The sequence below is a fragment of the Colius striatus genome, chromosome 6 (assembly GCF_028858725.1).
Source record: "Colius striatus isolate bColStr4 chromosome 6, bColStr4.1.hap1, whole genome shotgun sequence".
NCBI lineage: Eukaryota > Metazoa > Chordata > Aves > Coliiformes > Coliidae > Colius > Colius striatus.
Genome location: NC_084764.1, coordinates 14562800 through 14578830, shown reverse-complemented (window position 1 = coordinate 14578830; position 16031 = coordinate 14562800). Strand labels below are relative to the sequence as shown.

The window sequence follows — 16031 nt, the reverse complement described above, 5'->3', positions numbered from 1 at the left end:
TAGCTGTGGAGGAATTGTGTCTTGAAGCATGCAAAGACATGAAAGAAAACTGCTACAGAAAATGAAAATCCAATATGTTTTTTTTAAAAACAGACAACACATATATTTACCAAGCAAAAGCTTAGTTCCTTCACAAACATTGAGACCTGGAATTCACCTGAAAGCAATCTAAGTAACTGTTTCAAGCAACGTGTTAACAAAAGGGAAACAAAACAAAAAACTAATGTGCACGTCAGAAATGGGTTTCATCATGGTTTTTCTATCTTTGGCTTCCAAACAGGCCCTGTATATGCAAAGTGGAAAAGTTCACTAAAGTTAAAATTTGTATATATTCTGTCTTTAGGCTAATTGTGTTTCTAAATCAGAATTTTCAGATTACTGAACATCCTATCTGTCTAGTAATCTGTTTAGCTCTTGTTTCTTATTAGCATTGCTTCTAGCTGTTTAGTTTTGCTAAAATAAAGTTTCACCTTGTTTTATTTTTTTCAGATATTAACAAAATTTCACTAGCATTACTGTTACTCTCCTTTTGAAGTGTATGTGATTGCAGGCAGCCAAGTAGGTTGCACGCACATAAAACAACTCTAACAGTATGTTAGATACACACTACTAATAAAAGGAATGTATATTAATCTACTAAATATATATATGTTAAAATACATATTTGTTCTACATGAAACTTAACTGCATTTTAACTAAGAAGTATTATAATTCATTCCTAAAGACATGAAACTGGACCCAAATAGGGCTGTTACTGAGGCTGTTGAGTCTATGCACATCACTTAAATAAAATTCAAACCATGAAAAAGGTTTTGATAACATTTACAAAATTCACTTAAACATGTTAATGTACTTTTCCACTTAATGACAATACCGAATGCCAAAATGTTAACAGATAACTCTCTAAATATTCAAGATATTTAATAAGACATTTGAGATTCTTTTCTCCTCATGCAACACAAAACATTAAAATAATTTTTTTCAATAGTAATTTATTCAAAGCTTGATTATGAGCAATGACTGCAAGAAGAAATACAGCATTGTTGATTCATATACAAGCATTTCACTTAACTACATTGGATAATAGCAGTGCTCCTAAAGGAGTATAAAAGCAAAGTGATTAGAAGTCATTACTGTTAATTAGCATTCGCTTTACATTGATAGGGATGAACATTTTCTGTGCTGAACACGTGGAAAGCTTTTGTATGAAAGTCTGCCAAACCTGGTCAAAGTAGGCACTGAAATAAAGAGTCCATGACCAGTAAGTTGAATTCAAAACAACAATAACAAAAAAACCAAAACAAAATCCAAGAATGTATCATCATTCAATTAGTGAGATTCAGTTTTTAAACAGGAAAAGTTTTGAAGGGAATGAGTAAAACTGGAAACTCATTCTGCAATCTCACTGATAAAAGGAGGAAATGTGTGTTTATCAAACTTGCTGCAAGTGCACGGTTCATTTGGTGTCCTGCAAACAATGCCTGGCTGCCCATTTCTAAATGCATGTGAGAATCTTGCAACCCAGAATATCATATTCAGCAAGCAAGGTCACATTAAAGATGCCCTGGAAAACGGAAATTAGAAAAACCTGGCAATCAGAGGTTTAAAGCTAACCAGATCAAGCCCTCAGGCTTGCTTACCATCTTTCACCACCAGTCTGTCTCTGCTTATTCAATATTAACACAACAGGGCTAAGAGTGAGTGAAAACAACTCCACACACCTAAAAGTGATTTTTTTCATTTACATAAAACTTAATGTTTCTCACGGTAAGAAAACATCTCAAAGATGTTGCTCAAGATCTCCTTCTGGGAAAAAAAAAATTAAAAAATTATCCTTCCTGAATAGTTCAGATGAGACATGGAGAATGACAAGCATCCTGTTCTTTAAAAAAATTCATTGTTCCCATCTCATTTTAAAATTAAAACTACAACAACAAAAAAACCCCAACCAAACAACTAAACAAACCCTGTCTTGCAAAAGGAACAAGAGGCATAATTATTTTTGCACTGCTTAAAGCACTGACAACTATGCAATTACTTCTTACTCTCTTCCCTCAATTCACACTCTTATTCATTGCTGATGACAATGGTCATCCCCTAAGTGGAGGAAGCTACAGAACTCCACTAGAGAATTAATTAAAAGAAAAAAAAAAACAAGTTAAATAAAAAAAAAATAGTTTAACATGATGAGTGAAAAGGGACAATTAAATTCTCATAGATAAAAATCTGTCATTATAAAAGGTAGAACTTAGTCTGTGCCCCATGGAAAACCACAGCAAATATTTTGTCTCAAAAAAAGATATCTTACTTTAAGAAGCAGCATAGTTTTTTTATTTCTTGTCAGTGTAGGTAGCAATTTCACACAGTTCCTAAAAGTTCACATTTAACTTTCATCTCTAAAGGCAGAAAGAAATGTGCTAAAAGCTATGGTCTCCAAATGTTCATTTAATCAACATGAGTAGTAGAGGGACCAAAAAATAAATTCCATTGTTTTACCTATCACTGTTCCTCTAACTGGGCACTGAAGACTTTTTAGAATGTTTTTTCAATACTGATGTTATTATTTCAATTGCTGAATTATAGATAAACTACCAAACCATGAAGGGCATGGTACTGTTGATTTAAAATAATCTTAAAATACAGGGAAAAAAAAAAAGGAGTAATTATTTTGGCAATTCAGTATACCTCTTCCTACAATTTAATCCTGTTCAAAAATGTTGAGAAATATATTTTTGAGAGGGGAGAGCAGCGGATGTCATCTACCTTGACTTAAGCAAAGCTTTTGACACTGTCTGCCATAACATCCTCATCAGAAAGCTCAAGCAGTGTGGCTTGGATGAGTGGACAGTGAAGTGGATCGAGAGCTGGCTGAATGACAGAGGCCAGAGGGTGGTGATCAATGGCACAGAATCGAGTTGGAGGCCTGTGGCGAGTGGAGTTCCAGAGGGATCAGTTCTGGGGCTAGTCTTGTTCAACATCCTCATCAACGACCTGGATGAGGGGACAGAGTGTACCCTCAGCAAGTTCGCTGATGACACCAAACTGGGAGGACTGGCTGATTCCCCAGAAGGCTGTGCTGTCATTCAGCGGGTACTTGACCGGCTTGATTGTTGGGCAGAGAGGAACCCCATGAGGTTCAACAAGGACAAGTGCAGAGTCCTGCATCTGGGAAGGAACAACCCCACACACCAGTACAGGCTGGGGGTCGAACTGCTGAAGAGCAAGTCTGCAGAGAGAGACCTGGGAGTCCTGATTGATTAGAAGCTAAATATGAGCCAGCAATGTGCCCTCATGGCCAAGAAGGCCAATGTCATACTGGGATGCATCAAGAAGAGTGTGGCCAGCAGGTCAAGGGAGGTTCTTCTCCCCCTCTCCTCTGCCCTGGTGAGGCCTCATCTGGTGTCCTGTGTCCAGTTCTGGGCTCCTCAGCTCAAGAGGTACAGGGAAGTGCTGGAAAGAGTCCAGCGCAGGGCCAAGATGATCAGGGGAATGGAACATCTTTCATATGAGGAAAGGCTGTGGGAACTGGGGCTGTTTAGTCTGGAGAAGAGGAGGTTGAGGGCAAACCTTATTAACATTTATAAATATCTAAAGGGTGGGTATCAGGAGGTCGGGCTAGTAACAGGACAAGGGGTAATGGGATGAAGCTGGAACACAAAAATTTCCACTTCAATATAAGAAGAAACTATTTCGCTGTGAGGGTGACAGAGCCGTGGAACAGGCTGCCCAGGGAGGGTGTGGAGTCTCCTTCCTTGGAGGTCTTCAGGACCTGCCTGGACATGTTGCTATGCGACCTGATCTAGGTGAACCTGCTTCTGCGGGGGGATTGGACTAGATGATCTCTAAAGGTCCCTTCCAACCCCTACCATTCTATGATTCTATGATATAGCTACAAATAATTCAAATCATAATAGGGAAAATATTGGGTTTTCTTCAACTGCAAATATGGGAAATGATGACTAGAACAGAACTGTTCTGCACACTTCTGTACTCTTTGAATCCCATCTGCAAGAGGGGGAAGACACCTACTTTGAACTTAAAACTGCAAAAACAGTTTTGTGAACAGGGTACTGAGGTCATCAGATTATAGATTCTTTAAGTCAATAAGGATTCCATAACTAACAATTTTTAGATTTTTAAGACTCCTAAGAAAATCTGCAAATCTTGTTTGTATGAGTTACACTATTAGTCCTTCCTATGTAAATACTACCACTGAAGTTCACTACCCATGGGGACTATCAAAAGCTGAGTAAAATGGACACCTAAAAGCAAAATTACTATTTCTAAATACTGTTTCTCTTAAATGCATTTTATAGGAGTGAAGACAGTGAAGCAGTAGAATATTGCATTACATTTATTCATGTATTTTTCCTGATGGAAGCATCTAGATGTCTGGCTGCACAAAAGCCACAGAAAGTTAGTTATCAAATCGAACCCAAGAACTCATTTTACCCACTGGCCACAGCATCTAAATTCTGGGGAAGGGCGAAAGGAAGAGTGTTTCATTAGCATGGAAGACCATTATCAGTAATGAGGAACTGAAAGCTTTATCTTCTGTAAGGTAATTAATCTCTACTCAGAAGCCACAGAATAATCTTGTATTTCATCCATTTATCTCATACTCTGACAAACTCTTTCCCGAAGAATTCCAAATCTTTGGTAGTTACACCTACTCCACCCAAACCTGCACAGCTAAAGTACTTTCTCTGACACAAAATAACACCTTAAGTAACATCTAAAATTACACAGCCATTGTAATCGTAACTCTTGGACAGGAATACTTCCTGTCTCAAGTAAACATTAATCTGGATTCATTCCAAAATCATGATCCTGTCCTTAAAATATAACTATTTTCTCACACTGTATTAGTACACTTTTGGTGCTGTAACTGAAATCCATGCTACTTACTCTTAATGAATGAGTTACAAGATTATGACTCCAGAATGTGACCAATGTTTCAGAAAATTCATTTTCTTTCTTGCTTCCATGGTAAAATGAAACAGTGACACAAGCAAATTATTCAAATGTTTCATGTATCCAATATATCCAACATCAAATGTAGTTTTTCAGCTGATGATCAATGGATGCCATCGTATTTAATAATCCTTCAGTCCTGAGGTCCAATATATCCATTTGTTTCAAGGGTAGCAAGGAGCAGCTTTTGCTTGGTAACAGGGAGAGGGGGTTGCAGTGAAGACCTAGTAAAAAGCTTTTGGACTCTCCCCGCGGTTCCTGGGTTCAGACCCATCTCTGGCCCGTCTGGGCCAATCTGGCGCCTCTGCGATCACTATAGACAGGAATTTGAAGTGTTGGCAGGAGGTTTAAGAGTGAGATGGAGGCAACCATGCGGATCCCACAGTCAGAGAAGGAGGAAGGAAGGAGGAGCACGAGACCAGAGACTCCTCTGCAAGCTGTGGCGAGAATGCAGGCTGTACCCCTGCAACCCACGCAGGGCCATGGCAGGACTGAGAGCCATCAGCAGTGCACCCGGACGGGTGAGGGACTGTGTGGGGAGGCAGCCATTGCACAGGCCGTGCTGGAGAGCCTGCACACGGCAGAGCAGCCCCACACAAGAGGCAGAGGGAGCTGCAGCCTTTGGAATGAACGCACACCTGAGCAGCCCATGCAGGGATATTGGGTGTGTGAGATACCCCATGGACTTGCAGGGAAGACCAGCGCAAAGCCCACCTGCCCTGAGGAAAGGCAAATGGCAGAAGCTATTAGGAATAGATTGACTGAAACCCCCATTCTCTACCCCCCTGAGCTGTTCAGGGTGGGAGGAGATAAAGACACCAGGACCAGGCTCTGAGTCCTGGAAGAGGGGAGGGGTGGTCTTAAAGGGCTGGTTGTACTCTTCATTGTTGTACCATTCTGTGTTGTTTTGTGTTTGTTACGTTTTGGGGTTTTATGGTTATGCTTTAGTTGGTGTTGGATTAAATTATTTTCTGTTTTCTTTCCCAAGCCCAGTAGCCTTGTCTGTTTTGTCCTGGACCATAAGTGGCAATTAAGCTCTCCCTGCCCTTTGGCAATTCTCAGGTGTTTGATACTTGAGGCTAATCATGGTTTTTTGTTCCCTGATGGGGCAAAATCAGGACAGGGTATTCCTTGGATTTTTTGTAAGCTTGCAAGTTCTGAACCCACAAAGTGCACCACAAAAACAAATCTGACAGAAATAACATGTCAAAACTGAAAATGCACTGACAATCAACTTGCATGCTTTATAATAACCACAGAGAAGTATATTACAAATACACTATAAATGGAACAAATGTTTAGAATTTCAGAAAACTGAAGTAATGAAAAATATTATTGAAAAATATGAAAAAACTCAAGTTTAAGAATTGTACTAATTATCCCAGCAGTGGTAACTCACCAAATACAGACAAAATCTTCATGGAGTATAGGAGATAAGGCACGAAACTTGAAAGGAGACAGAACTGCCTACTGAAATTGAACTGAAATAAATTACCTTGCACTGGTGCATATAGTATGGAAGCTGCTACAACTTCTCCAAAAGAGAGATAAAGAGAACAGTCCAACATTCAACCCATCTAACGCCACTTCTGCATGTACTTGTTTAAAACATCAATGTATTATCTGGACATATCATAATTACATTGAAAAGAGCAGAAGGCAGTAAAACATGTCTATATTGAGAAGTATGTTGTAGGGAATTTTCATAAAAATACCTCCATGCTCCAGTCTTTCCAAGCACTAAAATGAAAGAACAGAGTTTTCCCACACATTCCTTGGTTTCAAAGGCAGTGCAATGATAAAACCCAGAAGGATAATTTGGGTAACTAAGAAAATCTAATGCTTACATGCTTTCCTAGAAAAGTCTCCAATACTCAAAGCCACAAAAATGGACAAACAAGGATATCAGTGATCCCTATCCAGTAACATGGAAAGTACTTTAAACTACTCGTAAGAGTCAGGATTTACACATCTCACGAAGTGCGTATTCTATTAAGTGAGGACTCCAATGTAAGACACATTAAGTCATCATATAAATACTCTGCTATGTTCCACAGTATATAGTGAATACAAAATCTAAAACTGTCAACTAAAAAGTAACTATTAATTTCCTTCATAACTATCAATCATCTGGGTTTGTTACAATAAAATTGTCAGGTTTGTTAGCAAATTTACAGTCTTCAGTAGACAATATCACTGAGTACTGTGAACTAGAACAGAACTATCATCCTGAGTGTTCCAGCACTGCAGGGGAATATATAACATTTTAGCAATCTTGTTCTTGTAACATTGTTTTTTAAAATATCAAATACTTTTGAATTTACACTGGTTTTTCAAATGTGGTTTGTTTTAACTTAAGAAGTACTTGTAATATAACTGGGCTTTAGAAATGGAAAGTGAGACACACCATGTGACTTTGATCTAGACACACCTTTCTCGTATCCTTGGGCCCAAAGCATTTGACAGAAAAACAGAGTTACGGTACTTTGAACAATGTTTTGAAATTACATCCACTCAAGCATGCATTTTGACTAGGTTTCTGCAGATATCCTCTCCTCTCTTCAACAGAATGCATTTTGAGCTTTCTGTTTAAAACTATTGAGATCTCAGGAAGAAGCAAAATCCTCCCACAGAATCACAAAATCTAAAGGGTTGGAAGCGACCTCGAAAGATCATCTAGTCCAACCCCCTTGCCAGAGCAGGATCACCTAGAGTGGGTCACACAGGAACGTGTCCAGGTTGGTTTTGAATGTCTCCAGAGAAGGACACTCTACAACTAATCTAGGAAGACTGTTTCAGTGCTCCATCATCCTCACAGTGAAGTTTCTTTGGAACCTTTTATGTTCCAGCTTGTTCCCATTTCCCCTTGTCCTATCATAAAGCTACAAAATTGCAGTTATAAAAAAAAATAAATAGAAAGCTTTCAAAGCTACTGTTAATACACATAAGAAAAAAAGTCTTTTTCTTAAAACTTAAAAAAACAGACTTACAGCTGCCATAGTTTACATCCCCCTGATAATTTTGCTATTATTCATCAGAATATGCAAGGCTTCTATGGAAACCTTTGCAACAGAATTTCATAGATTTGACTGTAAAGACATGGTTATCCAAAGTCTAATTTAAAGTCATTATATTGTTAATATTTTTGTCTTTAAAATATCAGACAGCAAAATTAAAATTTCTAGATATGAAAGAAATAGTTATTTAGTTCCAGAAAACTTGGTAACATCTCTTTCAACTATAGTTGTAATTACCATGTACAAACTTTCAAGAAGAACTTGTCAAGATTTAAAATTATGTCAGGCATCCTTTTCTCCAAAGATAGCAAGAATCAAAAATGGAAGTATCATCTTAATTGACAATAATCTGCACATTCTTTATTAAATCGATCAGTAATTTATTATCTTACCCAGTGGTAGAAAATTGTTGGCATTCAGCTTAGGAGACAGCAAATACCAATCCTTCCAATTTCTAATATCACAGTTCAAAGATAAAACTGCTGTACCATATTTCTTTCAATTCCTGTGATGCATGACATGCACATTCCATTTACAACCTCTACAAATCACTCTATAGAATTATCATAGAACCACCTATGGTTGGAAAAGACCTTTAACATCATTGAGACCAAACATTAACTTAGCACTGCCAAGCCTACTACTAAACTATGTCCATAAGCCCCACATCTACATGTCTTTTAAATATCTATCTGCAGGGATGAAGACTCAACCACTTCCTCTGGTAACCTAAGGAAATAATAAAAATTACTATAATAAAATAATAGAAATAAAACAAAACTCTTAAAAGCTTTCCTTGAATACCTAAGTGGATTATTTACTTAAATTCATAAATGAGTTTAGCAAAATAATTGTTCCTCGTTATTTCACTGTTATCAGCATACCTTAACAAGATTTATAAGGTGGTAAAGATCTTCTACTTCATCTTCCTGACATTTGGTGTACATTCTTCCAGTATTTACACTGGTACCCTTTATGAAACCACGATAGAGTGGCAAATCCAACGCTTCAGCATATAGTTCAATGGCATGATGTCCTACTGTCTGATACATGTAGCTGTCCAATTCGTCAGTCTGCCCTGCCGCAATTAAGAAACAATCATATTATGTACATTATTTCAATAATCACAGATAATCACAATACTACAAAGCACTGAGAAAATATGTTAATATTTTTCAGTTCACAAACAGACATTTGGTCACAATACCTCTATAAACATGGAAAGGAAAAAAAAAAAAAAAAGATTTCTCCATCCAATAGAAGTACAGAGAGAAAGGCATCTGTTACAAACATAGTGCCTATTTGGGAAATATAGTGTGCATTTCTTCTTTGGTATTCCTATCTGCTTCATCAAAAAATTTCATAATTTCATTCTGCACAGGAACATACTTCAGAGGTGCAAACCCAAATGCATTTCAACATACTCAGAGTAAGAAATTTAGAATGCATTGCAACACTAAAAATATGCAATAGGTTGTCAAATTTCCAAAAACTGTACTATTGAAATTGTCATCATGGTAATGAAGAAAGAAAAGATTATTTCTGCTTAAGTAGAACAAAAATAGGCTTCTATAATGTTTTGATATTGCTTAATATACAAAAAGAAAAGGAAATCTCCTAAAATATCCAGGCCCTTTATACATTCACTCCTTTTAAAAATTAAGCTTGAAATGAAATAAATTCTTTGCTACTATTTCCTTAACCAGGAGAAAAATTTAACTGAATTTTCTTACAAGCAGTTTGTAGATAGCAGTTAAGACAAAAACAGTTAAAATGCAGACATCATGCAGTAGAACTGAAACTATATTAATATACAGCTTGAATATATATGAGCATATCTGAAAGGTTATATAATTTTTTCAGATTTTTTCCAAATATATTGACAAAGAAATTCCTCATTATTGGTAAAATCTACACTTTATTAAAAGCTAACACAGTTTACTATTTTAATGCTAATTTGTAATACTGGAACTTGACTTAATTTACACAGATACATAAGCACTTCTGCTGTATACCTATGTAGCACATCTTGTAAAGAAAAAGAAAAAGGTTGGCTAACATTGATCAAGATAACTAATTAGTGATGTAACAATTAGGTCACGTATAACAGATACATTTTGCTCAAAACATGCAATTCCAAAGTCATAATCACAACTAACCAACCTAGATGAACAGAACTGAATTAAAAGGTAACTTGGTTTTCAGTATACATTAATGTAACAAGGTCTTTAAACTGATATTCAGTTCAGAATACACAGTTTCTTTATTAATTGAAACTCTCCAGGCAAGAAGTGCTACAAGATAAAGTAAAATGAATGGTATAGAATCCACTATTGTCTGAAGCACCTCAATTAACTTTCCACAAAATTTCCAACTACACACTTAAAGAGAGTATTTTATGATTTAAATGACAATATTCTACATTTCTGATGTGAATAAATTAGTTCAAAGACAACATATTTCAACAAGATTAGAGATGACTATGTCTTAGCTACCGAGAAAATAAATTGCTCCTGTACCATTTGCCAGTTCCATCCATGATGCATTTGTATAGCAGCTCCCTTCTTCCTTCACTTTCTTTGTATCTTCCTACCATATAGTTACCAGATATTGTCAAACATATGCTGAACAGTTCACCTATGTTAACATACTTCAACATTCTCCCCTACCAACAGGAAAACAACCCACTTCCATTTCTCTTCAATCAAAGGAAGTCTCCCTTGAAGTTTCATTTATGTTCTAGTCCAATACAGACATACTCAGCTCACTCTCTCACTTTACTTAGACTTAGACTACCTGAATTTCTACCATTTTCTTTCATAGAAACATGTCTAGGTGCAGCCTGTGAAGAACTTATCAGAAAGCTGGTCCAAGCTAAAATGAAGAGAAAAAGTGCATCAAGGTCAATTCCAATAGTGACTAGTTTCACAATCCAGATCACAAATGCTGGCTAGAATAATAGAGGAAGATATACAAGGCTAAAAATGAAAGAGCAGCAGCAAAAAAGAGGAATATTTAGGGCAGCTGAAATGGTTTATGCTAATTTAAAGCACTTCTAGAAATACAGTGTTTGTTTTGTTTGATGATAGCCTCTGCCACTTTTTACTATTTGCATTCAATAGAACTCACACAATGTCTTTGTTTACCATCAAGAATACCTGTATCCTCTCTTTTGCAAATTGTGTAGGCCTTTCTTTTACTGATCTTCATCTTCTTGTAGTTTTTTTCTCCTTTGAGGAAAAATACATTTAATATGTCTCTGCAGTATTTTCTTTTTTTCCACCCCTTTTTAAGATCTCTGGATTGCCCTTCAATATGCAAAACTATATAAAAAAACATAAAGGAACTTAATTCGGGCAGAGTTGTACCTCTATTGTTTCTAATGTTAAAAAATCACCTGTAAGAGATGTGATTTTCATACCTGTGTTTTCAGCAGGTCTTAAATTGGCTAGAGCAACAATCTGATGCCCAGCAGCAACACACTGCATCATATTATAACAGCTGTCCTTCCCACCACTGTAAGAAAAAGAAAATAGTGGCAATTAAAAGTACTGATAAAAGTTTTAGCCCCTTATAACTTTTAAGTACTTAAAAATTCATATAATCAGAGTTGGTTCTAAAGGTTTGAAATTTAAAAAAAGGTGCAAAATAGCAGTAGTAAAAGGATGATTTCACCACACAACATTTCCTATATTTGTATAGTGCTTACATACAGTATCCATAAAACACATACAGTTCTGTGTCTTATTACTAATCTGACAGGTTCCATGAAGAACAGCCACTTAAACTGAAATCCTTTCAGTTCAACAACTGTCTTTTACTCCAGAGAAAAACTACTCATTACTAGATAACTTGGATAAAGAAAATGTCTGCTCCAGAGTATTGCTGGCATTAGAAATCTTTTTACATGAAGATTGTCACATTAAAAATAACATTTATCCTTCATTGTATACTTTGCCTAAAGTTTCAACATTTTAAATGTACTTCCCATTCTCAAAGTATGTAATTATTATAGGCAATAGGTTCATCTGACATTGCATTGAACATACACATTTTTTACTGCATATAACTGCAAATAAAATCAAAAGAAAATCAAACAGAACTATATTCTTCTCGAAGGTCAAAAGAAATACTCTGACAAAGACAATACAATTAATTTTGACATTCAGACAAGATACGACAGAACATTTCCACTACCAGGAAGGAAAGAATCCTGTTTTTCTGGTGTATCTGAAATATAGTATTTTTGATGGATTTTAATCACTATTAAAAGAAATACAACAGTCTAAAATTAAAACTAAGAGTGCTCTAGAATACATACTGCTTACAAAATCCATGTTCAGATTCACAGTCTTCAAACTATAACTGCAAATAGAGATTCTGTGTTTCTTTAAATGCCAAGGCACAGAAATCAGTCCAAGGCAGGAAGAGAAATCTAGAATAGCTCTGTAAAACTGCATCTTGCCTTGAGTCACTGAGACATGGATAGAACAAGCAGTGCCTACAATGAGACCGTGGGTTTCCTTGCAACCACACTATTTCTAACAAATTTCCTCATCATTTCCAACATAAAGCTCCCATTTATCTAGCCCTCTATGCAAGAGCTTGAAAGAGCATTACAGGAAGGTAACCATACCACTACTCCTCTCAATATCTGATTTAATCGATGCTAAAATTCTGTAAGCTGATCTTAATTCACTGTACAATTCAAACCTAAAGTAGAAATCATATAAGTAAGATGGCATTCTTTCAGACTTCACAGTTTCACAAAGCAGTTGCTTCTGTTTCACTGCTATGGAAGTACATATAAATGATAATAGATTCCTAATTTCAAGTTCCATCTCTATCTGACATTATTCTCATGCACACCTACAACTTTCTTCTAACCTTTAAACAGACCAAAAATATTAAAAATCGTACATTCATTAATTCTCGACATTGTGCTTGATAGCTTGAAAATGTATATTCACTTCATAATGCGAAATTTCAGGCTTAACAGAATTGTAATGAAACAAAGGCTCTTTTCTTTCTGAATGACTTAATTCTTAAAACTAAAAGCCTCCCACTACTTCTGACTTCAACTTCAAACATAACTTCAGACAAATTATTACATGACAGTAGATAATTACCTATGCTGTTTATAGCATTTCAATATTTTTTTACAATCAAAATTAAAAGAACACTAGAATAACTCTATTAATATTTTAAATAATTTATTTTTTAAATGACATGTTAAGATTGTTAAGATGAGGCTACATTCAGATTTTTAACATTTGATGACCAATTACTTGATCAAAATCTGTAGAGTGTTCACTAGATTACATGCTACTGTACTGTTACTCATTTTCTGTATTCCTATTACCATGGCTCTAAAATTTGACCATATCCAGAGACAGAACAAAAAACCACCTACATGTAAGGCCTTCTAATCTACCTGCAAAACATATTACTCTTAAAAACAGTGAAGCCAGACAGCCCATTCTGTGGGAGGCAGACTCAGTACAGTTCCAGCCTGGCTTTTAGGTAATAGATTGTAACCAAAAAGAAATTAAAAAGCATAAGAAGAGAGATGAAGGCAGGTACTGGGGTAACCTGGCGACTCCTCACAGAAAATAAATCGCTAGCCTTTTTGTAGAAAACTGTATCAAGACAGGCCTTAGTCAGGGTTAGTTTTGACAATGACACAAGTATGGTAATAGGTAGTCTTACTAACAAACAAAATCTCAGAAGAAAAAAAAAAACCAAAATATCCCCACAGTAACCATAAAGATAGAGGTCTATACAAGACTTCCAAGGAAAATTCTTTTCTATTGACAAGTGTCAACCACTTGCAAAAAGAAAATTCTAGAATTAGGGAGTTGAAAAACATTGTATTTCAGGTTGAAGACTAGCTTAAAATATCTGTGATTTAGCACACAACACAATACAGGATTTATCCCACAAATACACCTTAAAGCAAGACTATCAACTTTAAATATGGCTAATATTTTAGAAGAAAAAGAAACAGGTTAAAGTAGTTTCAAAAGTAAGAAGCAATTTTCTTCTTTCCGTCTGATATTTGAGGCTAGCTCTGTTACAAAGATTTCAGACACTTTGACGTGTCTTCAAAACTCTCCTTAAAACTACTACTGAAACTAAATCCATCTCTGTAAAATTGCCCATTAAAATAGCAATCATGTTAGAAACCTGGTTTTCGGATTTTATTTCATCCTGCCTTTTAACACATTCCTCTGCTCTGAGAATATAAAAAGAAATAAACCTGGAAGACAGAAATGTATCTACAAAAACAAAAAGCACCAAAGCTGATTTTCCTACTCCATATTTAAGCAAATTTTGAAAAGCGTAGATATTTGCTATATTTTTTTCCTCTTTGGATGATGTTTGGAATGATTTGAAATTGTTGCGGCTAAACTGCAATTTCAACAAGGTTTGATATCAGACATTGCCTGAGTGAATTAAATACATTAAATGTTAAGACTTCAGCAAATAGTTGCTGCACCCAAAAATAAAAATAAATTGTTCACGATCCTTTTACATTTACAGGTTTCCTAGCTTGATAGTTTTTAATTAACTATTATTTCTCAAGAAAAGAGCACATCTGTCCTTGTTAGAAAATGTTAACTTTCAAGGGGAAAAAAAAAAAAAAAAAAAAAAAAAAAAAGGCACCATTTACAAGAAGTGCAGAAACTGATTAAAAGTAGCAGGAGTGTGTGGAGAGCACATACAGCTACCCGATAGACAGGGCTGTAACCAGCTGCAACTACTTAAATGAGTGACCCTAATCTTTTTTAAAAATAGCAAAATGAGATCTTCACAAGACACACTAGTAAAACCTGCTGTTAAGGGTTCAGAAAACTCATTGTAAGAGAGCTTAAGATATTCCGAAAGTAAAAGCACCTGGAAATTCAACTGCAAGTGAGGATAACTCCCTATAACCGAAGGGCATACGGCAAAGGCTCTGCACCCACACGTAGGCGACTGCTTCCCGCCATCGCCTCCCCTCACTACAGGTCACCAGTGGCGGCCCCGGCTCCGGCTTCGGCCCCGCCACCCCACAGCCCGGGCGGCACGCCTCCCGCCGCGGTTGGGGATGGGCTAACTCGGGTCACCGGGATGATGGGAAGAAGGTGATCAAGGACGATAATTCTGAGTGGGATTTTTTTTTTTTTTTTTTTAACAGAGCCCAGTAGTTTTTGAACGTCCCAGGAATAGGGAAAAAGCAGAAAAGAAATCGTTACAGCTTTACCCTGCGTACAGGCAGGGAACGCCTCGCACGGCATTCAGGAATCCGGGCAGCGGGCATCGGACAGAGCCAGCAGACGACTAACAGCAAGACACCGTCAGCGCCTGACCGCGAGAGGGAACGGCACAGGCGGACAGAGCCGGGGACGTGGGAGGTCTCCCAGGCTCCGCTGGGTGTAGCGCGACCCGTCGGCTGCTCCAAGGCGGGCTCAGCCTCTCCCCGCGCCCTCTCACCGCGTGACGTTACGCCCCTTGTTCGTCCACAAGGGCGCTCCTTCAGCCCGTTACCTGATTAAGGCCACTACTCTCATGGTGCTCACAGGCCCAGGCGGTGTGTAACAACTACGAGACGCAAGGGGGAAGCAGCCCGACCACCTTGGGCTGGGCACGCCGCCGGCTCCTCGGTTGCTACCGCTTGACCGCCTCCCCTCAGTGGACCCTCCTCCTGGGGCAGGCCGGGAGACTGCCTGAGCAAGCGAGAGGCACGGCAGGCTGCCGCGTCTCTGTGCCCAGCAGCGATCCGCTACCCCTGCCGCGGCCCGCCGCGTCTGCCGAGGCTGCGGCGGCCGGGCGCAGCCCAAAGAAGGGCGGGGATGGTGCGGCCGCGGAGGCAGCGCGCGGGACGCCTATGGAGGGCAGGGCGACCGCGCCAGCAGGCCCAGGCACACAGCCCGCTGCTGGGGCTGCCATGTGAGGCAGGCGCGGCCGAGAAATCGACCCGGGGTAGCTGCTGCGACTCCCTTCATGTCTTTTTCCTTCTTGTCTGCTGCGAACAGCAACGGACCTGATCTGAGCGAC

At 37.9% G+C, this 16031-nt stretch overlaps 1 protein-coding gene across 6 annotated transcripts in view; it reads right to left on the bottom strand.

Moving 5' to 3' along the window:
• DPH6 (diphthamine biosynthesis 6) overlaps positions 1-15810 on the bottom strand; it is a 214742-nt gene extending 198932 nt beyond the window's left edge. Inside the window, exons 1-4 of one of the 6 annotated variants that reach the window (XM_061998613.1) lie at positions 15522-15810; positions 11413-11507; positions 11150-11221; positions 8876-9069 (exon numbers count right to left, since the gene is read on the bottom strand). In XM_061998613.1, the coding sequence (XP_061854597.1) occupies positions 8876-9069; positions 11150-11221; positions 11413-11507; positions 15522-15544 (384 nt within the window). In that variant the 5' untranslated portion in view covers positions 15545-15810. Of the gene's footprint in view, positions 1-8875; positions 9070-11149; positions 11222-11412; positions 11508-14888; positions 14976-15521 lie in introns of those variants that run through there. The other 5 variants (XM_061998617.1, XM_061998612.1, XM_061998615.1 and 2 more) reach the window with 5 other exon arrangements.
• Between the last annotated feature and the right edge of the window lie 221 nt (positions 15811-16031).